This window comes from Primulina huaijiensis, unplaced genomic scaffold, assembly GCF_012295235.1.
Source record: "Primulina huaijiensis isolate GDHJ02 unplaced genomic scaffold, ASM1229523v2 scaffold37281, whole genome shotgun sequence".
In the NCBI taxonomy this organism is placed as follows: Eukaryota; Viridiplantae; Streptophyta; class Magnoliopsida; order Lamiales; family Gesneriaceae; genus Primulina; species Primulina huaijiensis.
This window is the reverse complement of record NW_027358705.1, coordinates 628,927-653,426: the sequence shown is the minus strand read 5'-3', so window position 1 is coordinate 653,426 and position 24,500 is coordinate 628,927. Positions and strand designations below refer to the sequence as shown.

The following is a 24,500-nucleotide window of genomic DNA, read 5'->3' as shown; positions in this document are numbered from 1 at the left end:
TAATTGAGTAATCACATATTCTTGAATTTTCTAATTAATTTTTTATCTTGCTAATTTGTTTCATTTAATATTTTAAATTATAAGATACCGTTACTATAAATAAAGACACGTTTTTTTTAAATGTTCCTAAGGACTCAATCACTAACTCATATGGAAAAACATTTATTGACATATTATATTAAAAACATTCTAATTAATTCAGTGCATTTGCTGAAAATTTTCTAATTAATTAAGAAAAATTCATTTACAGTAATCATATTTAATCTTTTTGAGCTAACACAATTTATTTTATAAGATATTCATCGCAATTCTTTATTTATATGTTAATCTTTAAATCTAAATTATGATGTATATTGTTTTTCTAAAAGTTCTTAAATAATGATTCAATACATTTATTCGAAACTTCAATATTAACATTTTAAAATATATTAATTTTATATTATATGCGTGCAACACTTCTAATCATGATTATAAAAATTCTAAAAATGAATTAGGTAGAACATAAAAAATTACACAATTAACCAAAAGACAGAAAATAAAAATTAAATAATTGTCTATTATCTATAAACTACTAATACCGATTTCTAAAGTTTGAAGTCGGTGAGAGTGGAGACCACCATGTACTAAAAAAATAAAAAGTTAATGCTTGAATGAGTCACACTGCAAAGTTAATGAAGTAAAAACGAAGGACAAAGTCGGTTAATAAAACTATTATAATGGACTAAGTTGAATGAGACTCATATATAGAAGTATCTCACTTGGTCTCACCTTATTTTTTGTCACTGTACAAAGCGAAAGTTTATGCACTGTAGTGTTCTACATTTTTTTTTAATTTTTTATCATCTATTGGTCTTTAAAGATATCTTAAATTTTTTTCATACATCTAATCTTAAATGTGATCAATTAACCAAATAATTATTATACTTTCTATACAATAATAAATAGATTAATATATTTGAAGATAGAAAAATTAATGTATTGAGAAGAATAAAAAAAGAATGTTAGAATTAATATTATAATTATCTAATGTCAATATTAAATTTAACATCCTACATTCGAAAATGTGTTTATTGAGGTAAAGACTATGATGATAAACTAAAAATAATAATTTATTTATCATTGTAACGTAATAATAATGTGATCGTTATTCGAAATCAGAAAAAGATGTACTTTGACTTTTTTTATTAAATCGTATAAACAATTCTTTCAATAATTTTAGTGGATAAACATGTTAAATCTATTAAAATTAAATAGTAAAATTTAATGATGAATATGAATGTATTAATTCAACTTTCAATTTAGATTTCGGGATTTAGTCAACTTTTCTGATTTTTCTTTTATTTTAAAATATAAATTTTCAAATAAATGAAAAATAATTTTTTTTCTCTGTACTCAAATGTCTTATAAATTTATATGATATAGTAAAATGTTATTTGCATAAACTTATTGTTTGGTACAATAATTGATCATGTTTGGTAGAGTAATTGAAATGTAGTGCTTGAGCTGTTGTACTATTTAAAATATTTGATTTGTATTGTTACCATAATCTATAGGTTTTGATAAGACAGTAAACGCTTGAGCTTACAATTGGTATCAGAGCTAAGATCGCGACTTTGATTTTCATTGATTGCAATTGGTGCAATTATTAAGAGATATATTGTTTGGTACAATAATTGTCCACTGTGGGTGCTGTTGTATGATTTAAATATTTGACTTGCATAGTTACCATCAGTTATAGATTTTGGTAAAACGACAAACGGTCGATCCTATATTATTCGATTGTAAAGCTAGAAGAAACATGTTGCATCAACTTTTAGTTTTGAATTGATCCCTTACATGTTACTCGATTTTTAAATTTAGAAGCATTCTACAATTTTCAAATATTATTATATATTGAATTATAATTTATCCCTTTCAAATTGGATAAATATACAATAAAATTCATGTAAATATTATTAACAAAAAAATTTAAAAGAAATATTGGATTTGTCGATAATCAAAATAAGAAATAAATAAATTTTGACCCTTGAGTAAGAAATAAGATATTTAAATAAAGTTATAACTGTCACAATGAAATAATACAGCTACATGTATTTATCACTGTATTTTGCAACTAAAATGTCAAAAAAAAATTTCACGTATTATTTTTATATCATATTTAAAATAATTATGAATCTTAATTTTTATTATTTTGAGTTGGCCTTAATTATGAAAAATCATTGTGAATAAATTGAATTTGAAAATTCTTATATCTATGTATATCACATATTAATATATCAACCTAAGTCCAGGTAATAAAAAACTACAAAATGAACTTATTCATCTTCAATGTACACAAATTATATAGTAAAGATATATGACAATTAAGACAATGAAATAGAATATATGCTCACATATAACAAAATATATAGACAAAAAAAACAATAAATAAAATTTTTTTTCTAGATATAAATATTTTTTTATAACTTTTTGCAATGAGTTGGAGAAGATAAAAGAGAACAAATATTAACTCTTTTGGGTTACACAAAAAATAGAAATGGGAGAAGTGTTTGTCATACAATGAATTCAATTTCCAAATTAAATGTATACTATAAAGTTATATTTATCGTTCAAACTTCATAAATGTAATGAATTTTTCTCAAGATAATGGTACACAAATGTTCCCGTTAAGATATTTAAACAATTAGAAAAACTAAATATATTATTTTTCTTGAGGTAATACCGATATGACATTAGTAATTTGATTGTGCTAATTATACTTATGAGTTAATATGAAATATCAAAATAAGTGTCATAAGAGTCAGTAAAAAGATGATTTATTGTCAAAAATATTATTATTATAAATTGCAAATAAATGACAACATTTAATCAATATTTATTTAAATCAATCCATTAGTACTTTTTATAAGATGATATATTGTTATAATAATTAGGGGTGAGCATTCGGTCGGTTCTGTTACCGACCGAATCGAACCGAATTAGTCATAACCGGACCGAACCGAAATATTTAGCAATAACCGAAACGACTGAATTAATTTTCATAACCGATGAAAATCGAACCGAATTAAAATCGGTTAATTCGGTTGGTGACCGAATTAACAGATTAGTTTTTTAAAAAAATTGTGATTTAACTTTAATTATATATGTAATTTTTTTGAACATTACAATCTACACAAATGCATAAAAACATAAAATCACATACATCACAAATTTTTCTTTAGAATTAGGGCTGATTTAAAAATTAAAAATAAAAATATATATTAAAATTGATAAACAGTAAGAATTTATTAAATAATAATATTTATTATATCAGTTAATTCGATTAGTCGATTTCAAAATTTTGACGTACCGAACCGATCGAATTAACCGATATAACCGAATTTTTTTAATTTGAAAACCGAATTTCCGAAATGTTATCAAGTATAAGTGTCTAATAAATTAAAGGTGACTAGGAAAGTAAAAACATCCAGTAGAAATTATTGTCAATTTACATGAAAGAGAATAATAATCAAACAACATTGTAAATAAAAAATTGCATACCGTTGATTGTCAAAAAAGATTATAATAATTNTATTGTCATTATGAAAATTCAGAATATGTGACAGTCAACTTTGTTAGTCAAAGACAATATCGATCGAAAGAAACATTTATAACTATACTGATGAGAAAAGACAAACCGAAAGTAATTAATCAAAAGAAATCTTTTCAATAGCCAATCCAAAAGAAGTTTTAAATTTTTTATATAATCATTACTTTTATAATAAAAAATATTTTTTTATTATATTATATTATATTTTAACAGAAATATAAATTTTTTTTTTTAATTTATAGCTTAACAAATAATTTAAAAAATTAAACAGACAAAAACTTATATGATTTGAATCTTATGAAATATTTTCCCTAATAAAAACATAAACTTACATTTTTTTCCTCACTAAATTTTCAATATTATTTCATTTTCTCAAAACAAACTTCAAAAAACATTCTTACATTCTTAACAAACATAATATGTATATCAAGTCAAAGATATTGGAGAACGAAGGTCTGGCCCAATGGTCTCAACCAAAAATTCCTCATATATTGACTCAAGTTCGAGTTTTCTCCACCTGTAGATTAGGATATAAAAAAAAAGTCAAAAATATTGAAGCCAGATACAATGTTAATAAATTAAATAATATATTAAAAAAAATACGGCAAGTTAGCAGAAAAAATTATTTGAACACGTAAACAGACAACTGTTTCAGATTGTTCTTTATAGCAAGAAATACTAATCTTAGGCACTCAAACTTAATTTACAAAAAAATTAAAGATACGATGAGATGTTAGAAAATTGAAAGGAAATCGGCAAGTTAATGTTTGTCGAATGAAGAAAAGAACTTGTGGCACCACGTACAGAATCTTACAAGGCCACAAAGAAAACGACATTGATGAGGCTTTATAAAATCAATAATTTGGGACATTTGAACTAATTTCTCATAATTTAGTGACAAAAACCTAAAAGTCGCGATCCTTACGTAAGCGATCCCTNAAAAAAAAAAAAAAAAAAAAAAAAAAAAAAAAAAAAAAAAAAGGATGAAACTCGGATTTGAGAGGCATGTTACAAGTTTACTCGTATTTAATAGAAAAAAATACTACCAAGTAATAGAGATATTTTGTTTTTTAACCTTGATCAACTATTTATTTAAGGAAATGATCTTATAAATTTCCCCCAAGGTAATATAGTGAGCTTGGTTGCCGTGGACAAGGTCTCGGGTTTGAGTCTCGGAAAATGAAAAATACATGTATTAATAGAGGTGAATTCTCATATAATGAGTCCGAGTTGACCAGGCCAGCATTGTTGGCCTATATAAACAAGTCCACATTTTCACTATTCTACACCATAAAACAAACTTCGACCACTAATTAATAAATTATGAAGTTAGGCTCATTGCTGCTGATGGGTTTTCCTCCCTTTCTAATTTTCATTTCATTACACAGTCTCAGCTCAGTTGTTACATCAACAAATCTTGATGTCCAAAGCGATAATTTACAAACGTACATCGTGCATGTTGAGCCACAATCAAAAGATCTGCAGACATGGTACAATTCATTTGTACCATCAAATCCAGAAACCTCAGCAAGAAAATCGAGAATTATATACTTCTACAACAATGTGTTGTCAGGTTTTGCTGCTAAGTTATCAGCAGATGATTTGAAAACCATGCAACAGAAGGATGGATTCGTTTCGGCACGTCCGGAACGTGTTATCCCTCTGCACACGACCCACTCACCCAACTTCTTGGGATTGAATCAGAACTTGGGATTTTGGGAAAGCTCAAATTATGGGAAGGGTATCATTATCGGAGTTTTGGACACCGGAGTATTTCCTGATCACCCGTCATTCAGCGACAAAGGGATGCCGCCTCCACCTAGTAGGTGGAAGGGGAAGTGTGAGTTCAATTTCACAGCCTGTAACAACAAGATTATTGGAGCTAGATATTTCAGAAATGGGGATGGAACCCCGTTGGATCAAGACGGGCACGGCACACATACTGCTAGCACAGCTGCTGGAGCTTTTGTCGAAGGTGCCAACATTTTCGGGAATGCCAATGGCACCGCCGCTGGAATGGCACCTCTTGCTCATCTGGCGATTTACAAAGTATGTGGCACCATCGGGTGTACAGAGAGTGACATTCTTGCTGCCATGGATGTGGCAATTGATGATGGCGTGGACATTCTTTCGCTGTCTCTTGGTGGTGAGTCCTTTCCCTTCTATGAAGATAGCATCGCGCTTGGCGCGTATAGTGCAATGGAGAAGGGGATTTTTGTCAGCTGTGCTGCAGGGAATTCGGGCCCGTTCAATAAATCTTTGTCGAATGAGGCGCCATGGATCCTGACGGTTGGTGCGAGTACAACTGACAGGAAAATAAGAGCGACCCTAGTGCTTGGAAACAAGGAGGAATTGGATGGGGAATCAGCTTTTCAGCCAAAAGATTTCTCTGGAACCGCATTGCCCCTTGTTTATCCTGGCGCGAATGCCAGCGATCCGATGGCACGATTTTGCAGCACATCCTCGTTGAACCCCGATGATGTCAGAGGAAAAGTTGTGTTGTGTGAAGTTGGTGGCGGAAGTACAAGAATTCGCAAAGGAATAGCCATCAAAAACGCCAGTGGCGCGGCCATGGTTCTTATGAATCAAGAATACATGGGATACACCACCAGCGCGGAAGCCCATGTTCTTCCGGCTATACACATCAGTTATGCAGATGGGCTCAAAGTAAAAGCCTATCTGAATTCAACTTCTACCCCTGTCTCCACTTTCTTGTATAAAAGAACTATAATCGGAGATAACAATGCTCCAATTGTTGCCGGGTTTTCATCAAGGGGACCTAGCCTGGCCAGCCCTGGAATTCTCAAACCCGATATCATCGGCCCTGGCTTAAATATCCTTGCGACATGGCCTTCCTCTGTCGAAAACAACACGAACACTAAATTAATATTCAACATGGTCTCAGGGACATCTATGTCTTGTCCACATTTGAGTGGCGTCGCAGCCTTGTTAAAAAACTCGCATCCTGATTGGTCACCTGCAGCGATCAAATCCGCTATAATGACCAGTTCTGATCAAGCAAACCTTGCAGGCAACAGTATCGAGGATCAAACCCTTCACCCTGCTGACATATTCGCCACTGGTGCAGGCCATGTCAATCCCGCAAAAGCAAATGATCCAGGATTGGTTTACGACATCCATCCTGATGAATACATTCCATACCTGTGTGGCCTGAATTACACGAGTCGGCAAGTTGGCGTCATCCTTCAACGCAAGTTCAATTGCCTCAACAAATCCAGTATATCGGAAGCACAACTAAACTACCCATCATTCTCCATTGTTCTCGGATCGGATCCTCAAACATATACTAGGACGATCACTAACGTAGGGGAGGCTAACTCATCCTTTGCCTTGGAGATTGTTTCGCCTCCCGGTGTTGATGTATCTGTTGAACCAAGTGTCCTGAGTTTCTCGGAACTGAATCAAAAATTGACTTACAACACGAAGTTTAGCAGATCAAAATATCAGGTTGACAATGTGCTTTCTCAAGGACTCCTGAATTGGAAATCTACTAAGTATTCAGTCCGGAGTCCGATAGCAGTTGTATTTGAATGAGAGGGAAGAAATCATGGAGCTTTTCAAATCATTTGCATCCAATAAGTGAATTTTATATACCTTGGAATTGAAGGTATTTGGAATCCTTAGAATTAACTGAGCAAAGATCAAAACAGTGTAATCAATATATAGAAGAAGATTTTCAAATTTTATTATACTTTTTCGATTGAAAATTGCTACGGCCCTTAACTCATTGTGTGTCTGTGATGAAATTAATCGAAAAACAAAAAACATTCTTAAACTTGACGATATGTTTAAAAACATTCTCAAATGATAAGTTCGCAGAAATTTTAAAATCTTCCTATACATTTATTTTCGATTCCCATACATCCCTCCATCATGTAGTTGCTAGATCAACTCTAGCCATAATATATAAGGCCATTAGCCAACAGTACCAAATTCTGAATCGAGTCACAACTCGCAAGGGTGTGTGTTGCAGGAAAATTAAAAACTTTCAATCTCACCAGTGGCTGCCGCCAACTCACCTTTCATTCCTACAAATCGCATGTGCTATAAAAGGTAACTTAAACCATAACATGCACAAAAGAAATACCCGCATCCCAGTAATATAATCAACACCAAACACGATCCCTTCAATTTAATTTTGCAACTTCAAATTCCAACACATACAACTTCAAAAACAGTACAAAATTAAATAAACCCAAAACTGCCGTTCCCGATTGGTCCACAACATTCTGCATTGAACTTCACTGTTGAAACCCAGAAAAAGATGGAAACGAAACATGCTCCCCATTACAATAAATTCCCGCAGAAATGGAAACAAATCTAATATTAATAAATATAAAGGAAAACGAAAAGAAAACAGCAATTACACACGAGAATGCATACCCGTACAAATGAGTATCAGAAGCCGAAAAGACCCACCTTCTTAGAGATGTGGAGGAATTTTTGGAGAGACATTAAAGTGCAAAAGATTTGAGTTTGAGTTTCGACAAGGTCTTGGGTTTTCTTTTTCTTTTTCTTATTCTTTTTTGCTATTCAAAAATAAATTCTTCCGTTTTCCGACAAAGAACACTTGAGATTTACAAGGAGGATAGACTTTATTTTTTAAATAGCTCTCTATTTTGTATGAAATATTTTGTAGTTAACACTAAATATAATTTCGTATATACCAAATTGTCATATAAATTATAATTATGCAGTTAGGTATTTTTTTCATTAAAATAATATTGTGGAAAGACATGGTTTTTTAGATAATATATTTCAAACTTAATAATAACTTACTGTTTTCATAACTCATTCGATCATCGTATTGGTCTATTAAAAATGATGATTCAACCGGACGATTGTACCAAAACATTGCTATGTCATAAAAATTATTAATATAATAAATATTATATTTTAAATTATAAACATCTTAAATATGTATAAATAATACATGTCCAACCGATTTTTGACTGTTTTGACATATACAATACAAGTCCAACCGGTTCTTGATTGTTTTGATCTGTTTGACCCGAAAAACAATTTTTGAGTGATGTATGCACGGGACTTGACCAATGCACTTTTGGTTGTTGGCGTTCTCAAGGCGGAATCTCCTGATGCTTCTGGTTTGAGTTTGATTTTACAGAATTGTAGGTTCCTAATTTCGTAACTAGTTTGGTTGTTGACGCTCGCAAGTACTAATTTCGTAACTTGATCGGTGGCGTCTAGTTGTGGATGTCGATTTTCTCTTCCACCTTCTCTTATTTATGATGTAACTTCTTCGAATGTTTAATAATGAATTTGGTTTTATTTCAAAAAAACTATGTTAATCTTATTTAAATTACATAAATTTTCATATAGAAGACACAATAAAAGAATTTGGAAGATTATTAAAATGTTCATAGATAAAGTAACGACACTAGCAACAAAAACGAAAGAAAAGTTGTATAAGCCGATTAATTTTATATATTATTTTTTAATAATGACTTAAAATAAAATATTATAAAATTTAGAATATTTTATTTTATTAAATTTATGATGGACACCCGTAGAGTCAGCGAATTAAGATTAATTTTCCGGCAACACAGATGGACGCTTTTAATTTCCGTTAAGACATTCTGTCGAACATATACCACGCGTCCTCTCATGCATCGCGCTTCGAGCCCCACGTGTTCTCCTTTCCATCTTTTTCTTCCCATGTTCCCGTAGCGCCTTCTCAGACAGCGAAAACCCACAAAGATGCACCTCTTCAGAACCTCCCTCCGTTTCCTCAAATCGAATTCGCACAATTACAACAGACCCTTCTCCACTATCGAAGCCGCCGGACCAATCAATTGCCTGCTCAAGACCAGATCCGTTATCCGCTTTAAAGGTCCCGAAACCATCAAGTTTCTACAGGGGCTTGTGACCAACGATGTGCAGAGCCTCGGCAACCCACTTCCCGCAGGTGAGAACAGCGTTACTCCCAATATGCCGGTGGTTGTGTCGCCTACAGTGTACGCAGCATTGTTGAATCCTCAGGGGAGGTTTCTTTACGACCTTTTCCTATATAGGCCAACCCGATCTGATGAAAAGGTGGACCAGACTGGGTCTGGACCCGGGCCGGACCCGGGTGATTTTGAGATTTTCGCGGATGTTGATGCGTCTGTCGTGGATGAGCTCTTGGAGACGTTAAAGAAGTGAGTGTTTCAACCTTTTTCCTACAAATATTAATTTTATTTAGAATGTGTCAAATTTAAAACACGCACAATCGCATTTGAAATTTTCTTGTCGAGTTTGCTCATTTGTTTGGCTTGAAATGCAAACGAATCAATTATTTGGCTGAGGCGTGATCCGATGGTTTGAAGAAAGCTATTGTTTGGAAAGAAAATTGAAACTTTGTAAAGTAACGGAAACGAAGTTCGATTTAGATTTTTATTGTCCTGATTTTCGTACCAATGTGGGATATTTTGATGCTGAAGAAAGTGGGGAGAGAAAGGTTGATCCTTTTGCTAAAACATACTTACAAGATTTTATTTAAATTCTTTCGAGAGTTGGGTTGTGATTTGAGGCCAGGTGTGAATTTTTGTTATTGCCTGAGATATTGATGAAGGAAAGCGTGTACTTATGGTAAATTTGTTAGGTAGATAGGTGGAAGTTCTAGCAAGCGATTCAGATTCTCGGATTCTTGTCCGCGACAAAAAGAAATGATGTTTACTTCGTAGAATATAATATATCTTCCTTAGGAGGGAATATCATAAATCTAATCTCTGATGGAACCAGAACGGGGCCAGATGTGGCAATTGCTGCTTAAATTTTTTGATAGATTCATGTATTTTATGTATCTAGGTAAAAACATGGTTGGCCTTCATTAAAATTTTGAGTTATCATTTCGACCTCTACATAAAATTTCCGGCTTTGCTACCATATCTGAACCAGTGTAAAATTTCCTTCTTGTGCAGATACCGTTTAAGGTCAAAGGTTGATATCGAGAACGTGGCTGGAGAATTCTCTTGCTGGCAACGGTTTAGTGGAAAAGCTTCCAAGAAGAGTTCAGACCCAGAAGAGTCTGAATCTAGTGCTGTTGGCTGGGGTGGTACTGTTGATCGCTCTGGTGTGTCATCTTCACAAGGAAATGATCTTGGTTGGCATTGGAATAAGGATCCAAGATTATCTTGCCTTGGATGTAGGGGCATCTTTCCATCCATGACAACACGTAAGTTGAATTATCTGCCTTATCCACCCCTCCTCACTGATTTTATTGTGTACATGTATTATGTGTTCTGCAACAGAAGTTGCAATATGGAAATGGCCACCGTTGGCGAGTATTGGTTGTGTGATGCATTACATATTGGATTAACATGCATGCACCGAATTCTAATGCGGAAGCAAAAATTGTATAATATGGGTTACTGCGGGCGTCCAGTTCTCAAATGGTGGGTAATTTTAAATATCACATTTTAATCAAATCTACAAAATGTCGTTATTGACAAGAGGGGATCTCCCACCTTGAAGGTTTTAGGAATTGTGTGTCTTCGTAGCTTATTGTTTACCAATTTATCAGTCCTCAACTATTCAAGTATTTTCACATGATCCATCCAGATACTAAAATCCACCTTCACTCAGGAATTAAGATGAGTGCGCACCTTTACCTAAAATTGGTTGATTTGCCAGTGTTTCCTAAATGTATGCTACTTGTGGTTTACCAAACAAGTTCTCTTTGAGCTTTTTAATACATCTGTGTAATGCTTTTGTTGCAGCACCTCTTGTTGAGGCTGATGAAGAAACTAGTGAAGAAAACTTTCTTATCTGGAGATTAGAAAAGGGAGTTGCAGAAGGCTCCATTGAGATCCCAAAAGGTTCTGTTTTCCTTTTCCTTTTCCTGGCCGGACATTAAAAAGTGTAATTACTAATTGAAAAGGATCGATCGCAGATCCTTTCATCATTATATGAAAATACTATTGGCTAATTCCGTTGTGCTATTTGCATGTTATTTGTAAAGAATATGAATGTTAAATTTAGTCAGATTTATCCTTCGAAAATTATCTTATCTTATTATCTTATTATTTAATAAAAATCGTTCTAGGTGTGGCAATTCCTCTAGAGTACAATCTCGCTGGTCTAAATGCCATAAGCTTCAACAAAGGTTGCTACATCGGTCAAGAACTTATTGCACGCACATACCACAGAGGAGTTATACGAAAGCGCTTGATTCCTCTGAGATTTCTGAATGATAGTGGAGTAGGTGAGTTCTCGTCAATGATATGTGCATTCATCCATTTCTATCTATGCGAATTATAACGATTGAATTTATTAGCTCAGAGGTCCAGCAAAAGGTTGCTCCGGGTTCTGAAGTGATTGATGCATCATCTCAAAAGAAAGCCGGGACTGTCACAACTGCACTTGGATCTCGTGGTCTCGGGCTTCTACACCTGGAATATGCTTTCAAAGGGACCGGCAACTTGACCATAAAAGACCAGGAAGATGTCAATATAGAGACCATTAGACCCGAGTGGTGGCCAGCCGAGTGGTTTCTCAGTCACAAAGAGCAAAGTGCGGCTGCTTAGATTGGCTACTACTTATTCATCCTCGTTACTTCCAATGTGATGAAAGATCGTACTTTGATCGATCTTGACTAGGATGTGTCGGAATAATGCTGTTAGGTATGAACGAATGTCTGTCTACACATCCCAGAAGGAAATGAAATTGCTATAGAATACAATTATAATACAAATTTTTAATTTTTAATAAAAATAAATATGTCTGTAAGTTCATATGTAAAATTTAATATCATAATTACTGTAGAAATCTACAAAATGGTATGTTGTAATGACTATAATTTTGTTACATTTGTCACGTCATCCATTCCATTCACACTAAAAAAATGTTTAAATTTTAAACATTCGTCTTAATTCAATATCGTAAATCTGTGTAATTCAATATTTATCTTTGTTTATTTAGAGTTTTTATTGGAAATTAAACAAATAATAATAATTTTAAAATAAATCAGAGACATGTTTTGATATTTATCTAACATTTTGCCACGTCGAACAATTTCAAGTACCAAACATTTTTCACGTGATCGTAAAGAAAATGTACTTTGATACAACCCAAGGCAGGCAGTCGTACGTAAAGAACAGAAATTTGAGGACAAAACATCTCCCCTCAAGAAAATTTACAGGTGGTACACATTTACAAAGCCGGTTTAAATTTCGTTAAAACACTTCCGGTCAAAGTACAAGGTGCTTAGGCGGAAGATTAAACAAATTAAGAACAATACACTCGCACGATAGCCGTGAAAGAACTTCGGATGCCAATGCTAGCTTGAAGCATTCAATGCTGACATTGGATATCTGGGTGTTGCTGAAACTTTGACCATCAAGATTACCGGGATTGGGATCTTCTGAAGCTGGAGGAGGTCCATTTGCATCTTCGAGGCCTCTCCTATCATCTTCTGGTGCGTCATCGGTACGTCTGCCTTCATTTTGGTCATTTGAGCTACTCCCACCAGGGACATCTTTTTGGACATCATCTGGCTTAGCCTCCACACCAACTCGCCTTAGGTGCAGCTGAATAAGATGAGATGGTGAATGAGACCTTCAAAAACATTTCCCAACAGGCAGTTTACCAAGAAAATATAGGTAATATTTGTTATTATTTCTCCGGCAAACATAGACATATCCATAATCTTTTACATCTTTTGACAAAAAACTTACTTTCAACTAACCTTCACATTCCCTCGTATTCCCTCGTACTGTCATTATCTTCTATCCAAAAAATCATTTCACTACTATCTAATATTCATAAAACAATTTTTAAAGAAATAAATGATTCAAAATATTATAATATGGAGTGACATCTATGGAAGAAAAAAGCCTTCTTCCATTTCCAAAAATGTAATAAAATATAGTTCACATACCAAAATTCATTTCCTAGAAATATATTTTCAGGAAATATATTTTTCGGAAATATAGGAAACAAACCAAATATCCCCATAATTTCCTCCCACTAACTAAAAAAAAAGGTTCTAAACATTGAAATGTTGGCCCCTTCCTCGATCAGAATCATGATTCTGTTGGGGAATTTAGACTGGTCTCGTGTATTAGAGGTTCCATAGTCTTGAACCAAATAAACATTTGAGAGAGTAGTTCAAATAACAAAACTAAAAAATTTTCAGAGTGCTACCTGAAGATGAAGATTTATTTCATCTGGCCTTGAAAGGAAGGGAAAATCACCACCAGATTTGAGGTAGGCTTGTCTGGCACCAGGGTATCTTTCTGTCACTTGATCTCTAAGTTGTCCAGGAATTGCACAGAAATCATTCGTCTTCAGGCAGGTTTAAACACGCCAGAAAAAAAAAAGTTAGAAATAATTTTCATTGGTTAAGGAGCAGTTCATCGAAATCCAGGAAACTAAGGGAGGCCTTGACTATCAATTCAATATTTTTTCTCCGAAATGTTGAAGAGGTAAGAGCTTCCTCCACTAAATATTAATCACTGATTAATACGGCATACAAAAGGAAAAAGTCGTACAAATATTTAAAATATTGGCATCTTCCTAGTCTTCAGACTTGTATGAAGAAAGACTTTACTCTGTGAATTTACCCTGCCGAGAATTCCTTCCCAAGAGAAATGGTTACAATTTACAAACCGAGGAGTTTAAGATATGTTTCATCCAAATTTCTTAATTTAATTCAGCAATAAGTTTCTGATGGTAATTTGCTGTTCAAATCAAGCACTCACCATCCATCATTATCGATAGAATTAAGCACTCCACTTACATCCATAATAGTAATTAACGAATCAGAAAGCAGAAGAGGCCCAACTGATGCTGCATCAACTGTCAGACTCAACCTGGAGGCCAAGTCATCTCTTGAAAGGGTCTCAACCTGCATCGTTGATACTCACATCATAAGAAATGTTCACTTCCAATTTTATCTTAATAATCAAAAAGAAATTTGTTCTATAAATTTTATAAAACAAGCACTACTCGAACAAATGAATAGTTTTCACACTAGGTAACCGACCAAATAACAAAGATTATATGTACATCGCAAGCCATTTGGACATTTTGAGTATAAAGATCAGAGGTGATATACTGATATTGACATCAGTGGCTTCTTATATCTGAAGACATGCACGCACACACCTTTTTTCCTTTCACGTGCATGGTGTCAACAAATCTATCAACGAGAAAATATCAACAAAAACATAAAACACTGTCACATCATCTTATCTTTGTAAAAGTCCCTGATTGGATCAGAATCTCTACATCTCAGAAAGTACGCATAGATGCTAGTAGCCATGACTAATAGTAATAAAAGAACTAGCGTAGGTTCATACGGAATTTTACCTGAGCAACGATGAAATCCACAGAATCTGCGATAAAAGGTTCATGAGGACCGTCGTGGATTCCAGTTAGGACATACCTCTTCAATAGGAATGAGGGTGTCCAACCCACACTGTTAAATATTGAATTCACAACAAGCCCAATTACGATAGGATAAATATAAACTACGGAGATTGATACTCAGACAACTACTCATCCCACCAACCACCACAATCATTTCAACAATTGCATAAACCATTGAAATGTAACAGTTTAATAGATTTAAGTGACACAACCCTTCAAACCTCAACCAGGTGCAAAAATCTTTAAAATAATTACTTCGTTATTTAAGACCTAGCTGGCCATCCTTTGATTTCAAGGTAAATTTGCAGGTGGAAATACCAAATGTTCACTATCAAAACTCTAAAGTACTAATTCAAAACCTTTCTGAGAGCAATAAGAGACAAAGGATTTGGAAAACAGCTATAAGAAACTAAAAACTGGGATAAGAAAACTTCTGAAGGTTTTTGTGGTGTTAGAAAAGGATGACATAATGAACAAGTAACCAATGATTTTTTGTATTGTCCCAAACTAAAGCCTCGAGAAAGTCCTTAAACACAAAATGTGGTTCTTTTCAAATATTATACTTCATGAGAAGGAATTTTCTAGCAAAGAATATGAGTCACTCAAAATATAAAAAAAACCTTAAAAGGTAAAGTCATGCAGAAGCACACAAAGCAGTGACAAAAAGGGAGAAGGGCATAATATGAGCTCCTGGACTTCCCCAACGGTGGGTACTGGGAAAATAGTTGTGTTCGTACAAAGATGCACCTGACTCAAAAAAGTGTTTCATTAAATACATGTATTTTTCAGTAGAAGCAGAAGTAGTTTTACATTTTGACTTTTAATGGTTAAAACTTAAAAGGCCTCTTTCTACTTTTTGTGCTTCTTAGAGAAGCTGAGGTAGAATAACCAAAAACTCCAAATTTGAGTTTCTCTAAATCCACAATATAACTGTTTTTCAAGTGCTTTAAGAAAACATTAAAGCACATCCGAACATCATAAAATATGTATACATTTTTTCTAAATTTAATTTTTATGAGAAACAAGCATTGATATCCAAACATACTTTTAAGTGTATGTAGCATTGCCCTAGCAAAGGAAGCTCGCTTACTTGATTTCAACAGTGGTCACAGTAAACACTGCTTAGAAAATTAACCGTGTCAATCGATTATAATAAATAATAATTTTAGCAATAATGGATTGAAAAACCTGCTATAGCTGCTGCCTGGTAGAGAATCTAAACTTGGTAATAAAGAGGAAAAGAGAGCATAGAGCTGACACGTGAATGATATAATATGTCCAGGGAAAAACAAGAAAGTATCATTATAAATAGCATTATCATTAAATATCATAGTATTTTTCCTTTTTTTTTTAAAAAACAGACATTCGCATTTGAACCAGATTGGAAAAAAAAGAAACAGAAAAAAATTGTAGCAACATACATAGGAGCCCATGGCATAGCTGCAGAAAAACTATTTGTCTCCAAAAATGTATTTGAGAGAATCAAAGATCGAACTCGACGTGGCCGATGCTGAGCAAAGAGTTGAGCTAAGAATCCCCCAAGAGAAGTACCGTATAAATGTATCTGCAAATATGGAAAACGACCACTGTAATTTGTCGTGAAGTTAGATAATAAATACAAGAGATGAAGCTACAGTCAATTTAAGATAATGAATAACAGGAAAGGATAGGCTTGGTAAGATCTTTTCTTTAGGGTCCAATCTGGATTCTGGAGATAACTTCTCATGTTTTCCAATAGCATCTGCTTACTAGGTGTTGAGCACTTGATACAAGGGAAAATAGAATAAAGCAATCTTTTTAAAAGGTAAAAGTGAAGGTGATATTCACGTAATAAGTAACCATCCCATTTTGATCATTCAAAATTAGTCAAGGTCATACAGATCTGATCAGTGAAATGATCTGAATAATGTAACTGCCTTACTGGGATTGTTGATGCTGGTCGAACATAGAAAAATCCTGCTTTTATCAACGACATTGTATCGAAACTAATCCATTTTGTGAATTTAAGGATCAAAAACCCAACAGATGCTTGAAAAAAATTAATGTTTCCCGTTTTTCCACCCTATGTCATCCAAATGTCATTACCATCTATTAAAAGTAATAACTACTTCTGGTTTTTCCATTTAAATTCCCACAAATTTCCATCTCCACATCAAATATTTCAAACACATAAATTCAAGAACAACATTATCACATGCATCCTGATTTTCTATGATTTTTTCATGATATCCCTAAGTTTAGATGGTACTATGGTAGGTTTTGTTGGTGTGATACTTCATGATTTTTGTATATTATTCTAAATTTCACTATCTCAATTATCTTTGCTCAGGCTTAAAAATAACACATTTCCTTGTGGATGTATTCGACATGTTAAGGTAGTCACCAAACACGGAAAAGGGCATGGGATTGTTCAGATGTTTGACAGAAGAAACTAGCAAGTTTAACAGCACCAATTTATTGAGCTTAAACATATCATAATGCATAACACTTATATACCCAACACAAACAACTGACCGAACAGAAGTCCTTTTAGCCAGGAAAGGAATTAGCATTCGACATCATAGAGTGCAATGATGACAACCAAATCTTACATGATGAACATTAATAACATCCAAAAACTTCTCAAATGCAAGAATCCACTCATGGTGATTCCACACTCGGGGAATATCAACTGATATCATTCGATAACCCTGAAAATGGAAAAAATAATGGCGTAATCAAGAATACGAAATCTGTGTTAAATAAAAACTAGAATAAAAAGGCCAAATGAAATAAAAGAAAACTATATGACTGACATTATGGTACCCAAGTACAAGTGAGATGCCATAAAACAAAAAATTGCTAGTATTTTGTCAAATACATCGATAAAGTTCGAAATGAATGAATGCATTCAGAGATTTAAATGAGCATCCATGAAAAATAAGGTTGAATAACTAGGATGAGAAAACAACTTTCTAGACAGAAACATCTTAACATATTAACTGAGTTCAAATACAAAATACATTTTTCTTCTTCCATTAGTCCAAAATGTCTCATCCAACGGGAGCTTAAACTCCCTTTTATAACTTATCCTACTTAAATATATAAGTTACTTAAATTATGTGATATCACGCCTTTTTCAAGAAAAGGAAGAATCAAAACATCTAATTGATTTTTTTTTCTTATACCTTTGTAAAGACTGCTTCATCTTATACAATATAAAAATAGTCATATAGTGTATGCAGCAGCCTTCTAAATAGACGATAGAAGTGCCACCAGGTTACATTCAAGTGCATTTGAGGCTTCCTTAAGAGGTTGTGTCATTCACATTTGAAGTGAAGGGGCATTTACAGATGAGAAGTTTAAAAGAGCCGAGTAGTTGTAATAATAGAAATATTGAAAGAATTATAGTTGAAGGTCATTACATGTAATGCACCCCAAAAGCCAAATATTCAAACACTGAGATCTCGATCACAAGGAGATATTCAGGCGAGGAGTTTCCAACCAAGTAGCTCAAGTGTCGAACAGATGGTTTTCCATGAAAAGTTCATGATTTTGAAAAATAACAAGTGCACAAACAAAAACAAAAAAAAAAAACAAAAAACGAACTTCTTTTTCAGCTTGTCATTATTTTCATCATAGAAATGAAGTTTGACCTAGTATCAATATCGACAAATTTTAAACTCATATTGTTCAAATCGCAAAATATTCCCTCACCACACCCAAATGCAAAGCACAGGAGACCACTGCTGGTTAGGGCATTACAGGCTTACTGATCAATAAAATTATTAAACTTTACTACCTTCATAGATAATGACATAATTTGTTTATAGTATACATCGGCGGTTCCAGCTGTACCAGGAAGACAGATCAGTGGAGGCACAACTTTTGGCCCAAAATCATAATATCTCCACTGCTTTGAACCAATCTACATCAAAATTTGTGAGTAAACGTTATATCCACAATTTATTGAAGACTCGAGAATAATCCAATTCAAGACTGAATTTTGCTTGCGACAAACAACGGCAATTATGTAATAAAGACCAAACTATGTAGAGAATTCCCTCATAAACATATGATTATGGGAACATATAAATTTCTTTACCAGTTACAACTTATACCCTATCGACTTCATTAGTCCTTGCAGGTACCACTATCTATATGTAAATGAAAGGTTGCAAGATCTTGCTCATTATTAACATAAAAAATAGAAGTGTAGAAAAAAAATTAAGAACCATGATTTTAAATTCATTTGTCACAATTTTTCTATTTCTTAACGGCGACACACGTTGCTTCGTCCAGAATAAGCTTCCATACTTAACTACCCAGAATATGGTATTTATTAGTAAGCCAGTAAGAATTCCTACGCCCAAGAAATAAGAAGGGTGTCTCAAATAAGTTTAGCGTTATTTTATTAGTTTGTAAAGAAATAGATATTTCTCAGATTTTCTTTGCTGGCATTCTATCCATTTTCCTATCTTCCAGAAAAGGTCATGTCAAGGAAGTTAGCTGATACATGATTTCCAGGATTAAGCTTTTGAATCTGTTTGCTTCAATTAACCCAAAAGGAGAAGTAAATATAATGAGACTAGAGGCACATAGATGTATATTCTCAGCACATCATAGACCTTGATCGGCAATGGCAATGGTAAATATTAATCTCTGTCAGATACGTGTTTGGACCATGTACTCAATAGGAAGCTATTACATCGGACTACTGCATTCTGAACTTTTAATCTTTGTAAGCATTTTATTTATATACAACTTAAATGCTGAAATGCACATAAACTCAAAGCTTGCAAGAACCTACAACAACATTAAATACTAGGAACAAATTCCTGAGAAAAAAGAATGTGGGATAACTGAAACCAGGTAAACATAAGATCTTGATTCTTAAGTCCAAATGATATCAAACAAATCAGACATGGGATCACCAATAATTCAAGTAGGTAAAGAACTACAGACAGAATTTGACCAAACAAACTCAACATTTGAGAAATGAAGCTAAAGACTCATTCAAAAATTCGAAATAAAATTGATTCAAAAACAAATATGTGAAAAAAGACAATCTTACTGGGATCTTGTGAAGAGGGACCTGAGACTTGAAGTAGATGTAATCACCAGGCGCCGAGAAGACGCCTTTCATAGCCGATGTTAACGCTGTCTGCCACAACACGCGAATGAAATATGTCTGGGAATCTAATTTTTGGTATAAATGATCGAATTAACAACGTAATTGTTGTGGGTTTTCTGAATTTGATGGATTTTCCCGAATATGCAACAACAATGTGAGCTGTGATTAGTGGGACTCGACGAGGCGAAGAATGATTGGGCTCAAGGCTTCGGTGGGTCCCACGATCAGGGTTTCGGGTAATGGTCCATATATAACGGGTAACGCTCGTCTTCGATTCTTATGAATCCGTAAAATGGATATTGGGTCGGATATTTTACGATACCAGTTCGTGTCCAGACTCTTTCGAATCGGTGAAATGGATAGGATCCGTTTACGGGGAATTGAATGTGATAAAAATATATATAATAAGAATAATATTTTAATATTAAATTCAATTATTCGATTGAAATTGTTTATGTATCTCTTCAAATTTATAAATGCAAAAGACATTACAAATTAAAACTTTAAAAATAGAATAAATTATTAAATCATTTATCACAATTCACATACGAATAATAAATCATCATCCACTGATTGACTGATTCAATTTCGGAAATGAAACCAACGATGACAAAATCTAACGTACATGCAAATTTTCTTCAAAAAAATAAAAATAAATAAATAATATTAAACAAAATTCCAATTGAATTTTTTTAATCGCCTGTTTACAAACTTTCTTCAAAATAATAATAAAAAAATATTAAATATGTAACTAATTCATCACAACTGTATATTTATATTTATAAACATAAAATAAATATTACCTTCAAATAATTTAATATGGTAGAGCCCCGGAGGTGACTTAAGAGATGAAGTTACGCATACACATTTGAACATATGTGTGATATTAGAAGTTTTTCTAAGGGGAGATAAAATGTAACTCCTCAAATACTATACAAGCAATTCTCAAATGAGTATGTCTCTTGTGAGACGGTCTCGTGAATCTTTATCTGTGAGACGAGTCAATCCTACCGATATTCACAATAAAAAGTAATAATTTTTCATGGATGACCCAAATTAGATATTCGACCCACGAAATTGATCCGTGAGACCGTCTCACAAGAGTTTTTTGTTTTCAAATAAATAAAATTCTATTTAATTATGCTAAGTTATATTTATTTATCAATTTTCAAATACGTGAGACAATATTTTTGGCATTAACATGCAACAATTATAATTAAAATATTGATTCATATAAATAATAATAAAGGCGAGAGGTAAATTTGTTACCTCCTAAATTAGTCTGCATTTAATTAGGCATAACAAGAGCCATCATTGATTTTTAACGTACAAAACCATCAACCCTAATTACTAAAGCCCACGTTGCTATCAAAATAAATATCTTTCCCTATCGTAATTATATCTTGTAAATAAAACTCGCAACCTCCAAAATCATATTCTATTTATTAAAAAAACAATATTGTAAATTTGAAAATGGATTTTTTTTCCCATTATTTGATTTAAAAAAGTGGATTTTAGAGTGAGAAGTTTGGTTGGTGGGTAAAATGACAGATGTAAAATATATTATATATTACATTAGCATTTTCTCAAAAAAAAATAAAATAAAAAAATTTAAAAAGACAAAATGATTCCCGAGTTGTCTGCTGCTCTTAAATTAAAAAATATTTTTCAAAATACGTGGCAATGTTTGGTTATGGTTCGTATATTATTCCCTTTTATTAAAAATTGGTTTTTTTAGGAAAAAGTTGGATTCTTTCGAAGATTAAAAAAAAAAACATGTTTGGTTATGTTTCGTGTAATTATTCGCTAAGCCTATCCATGCAATATTTTTCGATTAAATCTCCCAAAAATAATTTTTTCCAAAAAAAAAAACCCACAAACTATTGAATATATGCTAACTTTGGGATCTTAGTGCATATTTCATTATATTTTTGTACCGTTTTTTCATATAACTTTTTTGTGAACAATATTTTTTCCTAATTTCCAAGGTCCCAATAATTTAAACAATTAGCAGTATCACAGTATTTCCATTATATAATAATAAACACTAAAATTTAAGAGTAATGTTAAATGTACCGTCAATATATCGTATCATACACCGATATCTACAATAATTATATTTTGAGATTTTTTCTATTATTTCTATAGATTTTTTTTATTGAATTTATGATGAGATTTTGATAATAAAATTTTGGATTGGAATTTTTGTGTTGTAAGAATTGTTGTGCAATATTAGTTGTACATTAATATGTATCTTGTTAGACGGACTCGTGTATCTTTATCTTGAGACGAGTAAATTATGCTCGTATTTACAATAATAAGTAATATTTTTGAATAAAAAATTAATATTTTTCATAAGTGACTCAAATAAGATATTCGTCATACATAATTTATTTATAAAATCATCCGACATAAGTTTTTTTTAGTTAACATTATCCAAAAATTAATGATGGGCTGCGTTTAATATTGTTGGTCAAATGGAATTGTTTGATATTTTTCCTCACAGAAAGAAGAAGAATTGTTTGATATTTTATATACGAAGATACATAGCTTTGGCCTATTCATTTACGTAGATTCCGACCGACTCATGTTTGCACGTTGGTTGTCTATTTCAAATTTCAATACTACAAGAGTTGGGTTTTAGTAAAATAATAATCAAATCGTTATCTTTTCTTTTATTATAAATAAAATGAAATAATTTTCACAGTTTTTGGGTCAAAGGAACACGGACGGCCACTTGAATTTCCTTCATATTATCATATATATATTAATTCATCACTGGGAAAGTGTCAGAAATTTATTTGTCGCAGAGAATTGTAGGGACGATCGGTCGTATTTATAATAGTCGGCTGGGTAAATTCCTAAAAAAAACAATTGGATTAATTTAGTTTTGAAAAGGTTAGCTCAGTGGCATACAAGTCAAATCACAGAAAATTTAATGGTTGGATTTTGGTTGGAAGGATTAAATTGAAGAAATTAAAAAACGTAGGGATTATTTTGAAGTTTGATAAAAAAAAATTATATCAATTATCATATAAATATAAAATATTAATTTATACTATCTTATTAAACTTGAATTATCTTATTAAACTTGAATATTCATATTATTATTATTATTATTATTATCTGATCTACTAGTATCATAGTCTAACAAAACAATATAATGTCATGGAACAGTAATAGTAATAAATTATCTATAAAAAGTAAAAATACATATAAATAAAATAACATGAAAAAGTAAATAAATTTACTCGATAAAGAAACACAATAACTATTCATTTTTTTAAAAAAAGAAAACATGCCTAAGGACGAATATTTTGTTAACGACAATGGCTAGGTTGAAAAGGGTTTATTTAATAGAAATAATCAGGGTAATAAATCTTCTTAAACATTAATCATTAAAACCATAGGGACAAAATTAAGGTAGACATGATTATGTTTTTAGTGTCAGTGTTTGCTTTTTTCCTGAAATCCGTGACATTAATAAGTTTTTGACAATAGTGATGACACTTTGTGGGGGTAATTTATACAAAAATAATCATAAAAAAAATGTATATATCAATATTATATATTAAGTGTGAAACCTTTAGAGTAATTATTTTAGAAGAGATCGAGATATTTAATTTCATAATTACACTTCTTACTCTACTAAAAACCTCATCAAGTCACTCAATATTTTACACCTCTTCAAGTCACTCGTGTTAATTGTTTAATATTATTTGATCGAATTAAAAATAATAATAACACATGCAATCTGTATGTATCTTTTACTAGTTAAAATAAGTATCATGTCAATAAGAGTAGATGTATTTTAAAATTTTGAAAAAAAATTTATATTCGCAATATTTTATGATTTACGATTTTGATTTATGTTATAAAAAAAGTATCCCCGTATGTTCAGCCCAATTGTCAAATTTTTAATATAATTTTCATTTTTGAACAGAGGAAAATATTTTTTATTTTTAATTAAATTTTGATAAATAATAATAGCCCCTTGTATATTTTTCTATTCCCTTTTATTAAATTTTCCGATTTGCCTGTATGTAATAGTCATAGACAATCAGAGATAATGAAAAATAATAAAATAATAATATTATGATAATATATAGAGATGTAATGTTTAATGTGCATATGCGATGCATTTTATTTATTTATTTAAATTATCCTTTTTTAAAGAGAGTGATTGCTGTCTTCATGCCTTGGCAACCTAATTTCACTTTTCCCAACCACAATTACTTATTTTTTTATATATATAAAAAAAAATATTTTTTTAATTTCCCCGGACTTCAACCATTATAAACCAAAATACATAATATTTTTGCTTTCCAATAAATTATCAATGAATGGCCCTATATTTAATAAATTATTTAATAATTTACCATTTTTCTAAATCTCAAATTTGGACAG

General features: G+C 32.1%; 3 protein-coding genes across 4 annotated transcripts; 2 read left to right on the top strand and 1 right to left on the bottom strand.

Annotated features, from left to right (window-relative positions):
* Positions 1–4,786: 4,786 nt before the first annotated feature.
* LOC140968448 (subtilisin-like protease) lies at positions 4,787–7,264 on the top strand. The gene has a single exon (XM_073429390.1). It carries the CDS (start codon positions 4,913–4,915, stop codon positions 7,142–7,144), a length of 2,232 nt encoding a protein of 743 aa, XP_073285491.1. The 5' UTR covers positions 4,787–4,912; the 3' UTR covers positions 7,145–7,264.
* Positions 7,265–9,140: 1,876 nt separating this feature from the next.
* Positions 9,141–12,401, top strand: LOC140968608 (putative transferase At4g12130, mitochondrial). Of its 2 annotated transcripts, none has more exons than XM_073429626.1 (5): positions 9,141–9,768; positions 10,531–10,784; positions 11,329–11,427; positions 11,655–11,813; positions 11,886–12,401. In XM_073429626.1, the coding sequence occupies exons 1-5, from the start codon at positions 9,329–9,331 to the stop codon at positions 11,924–11,926; spliced, it is 993 nt and encodes a 330-aa protein (XP_073285727.1). In that variant the 5' UTR covers positions 9,141–9,328; the 3' UTR covers positions 11,927–12,401. The 2 variants fall into 2 exon arrangements, with proteins under 2 accessions (XP_073285727.1, XP_073285726.1); XM_073429625.1 differs by having other exon boundaries at positions 9,142–9,768; positions 11,891–12,401.
* Positions 12,402–12,759: 358 nt separating this feature from the next.
* Positions 12,760–20,347, bottom strand: LOC140968489 (uncharacterized). The gene is made up of 8 exons (XM_073429467.1): positions 20,034–20,347; positions 18,762–18,887; positions 17,572–17,670; positions 16,402–16,544; positions 14,921–15,029; positions 14,349–14,456; positions 13,754–13,894; positions 12,760–13,137 (listed from the first exon to the last, which is right to left on the bottom strand). Exons 1-8 carry the CDS (start codon positions 20,103–20,105, stop codon positions 12,799–12,801), a joined length of 1,137 nt encoding a protein of 378 aa, XP_073285568.1. The 5' UTR covers positions 20,106–20,347; the 3' UTR covers positions 12,760–12,798.
* Between the last annotated feature and the right edge of the window lie 4,153 nt (positions 20,348–24,500).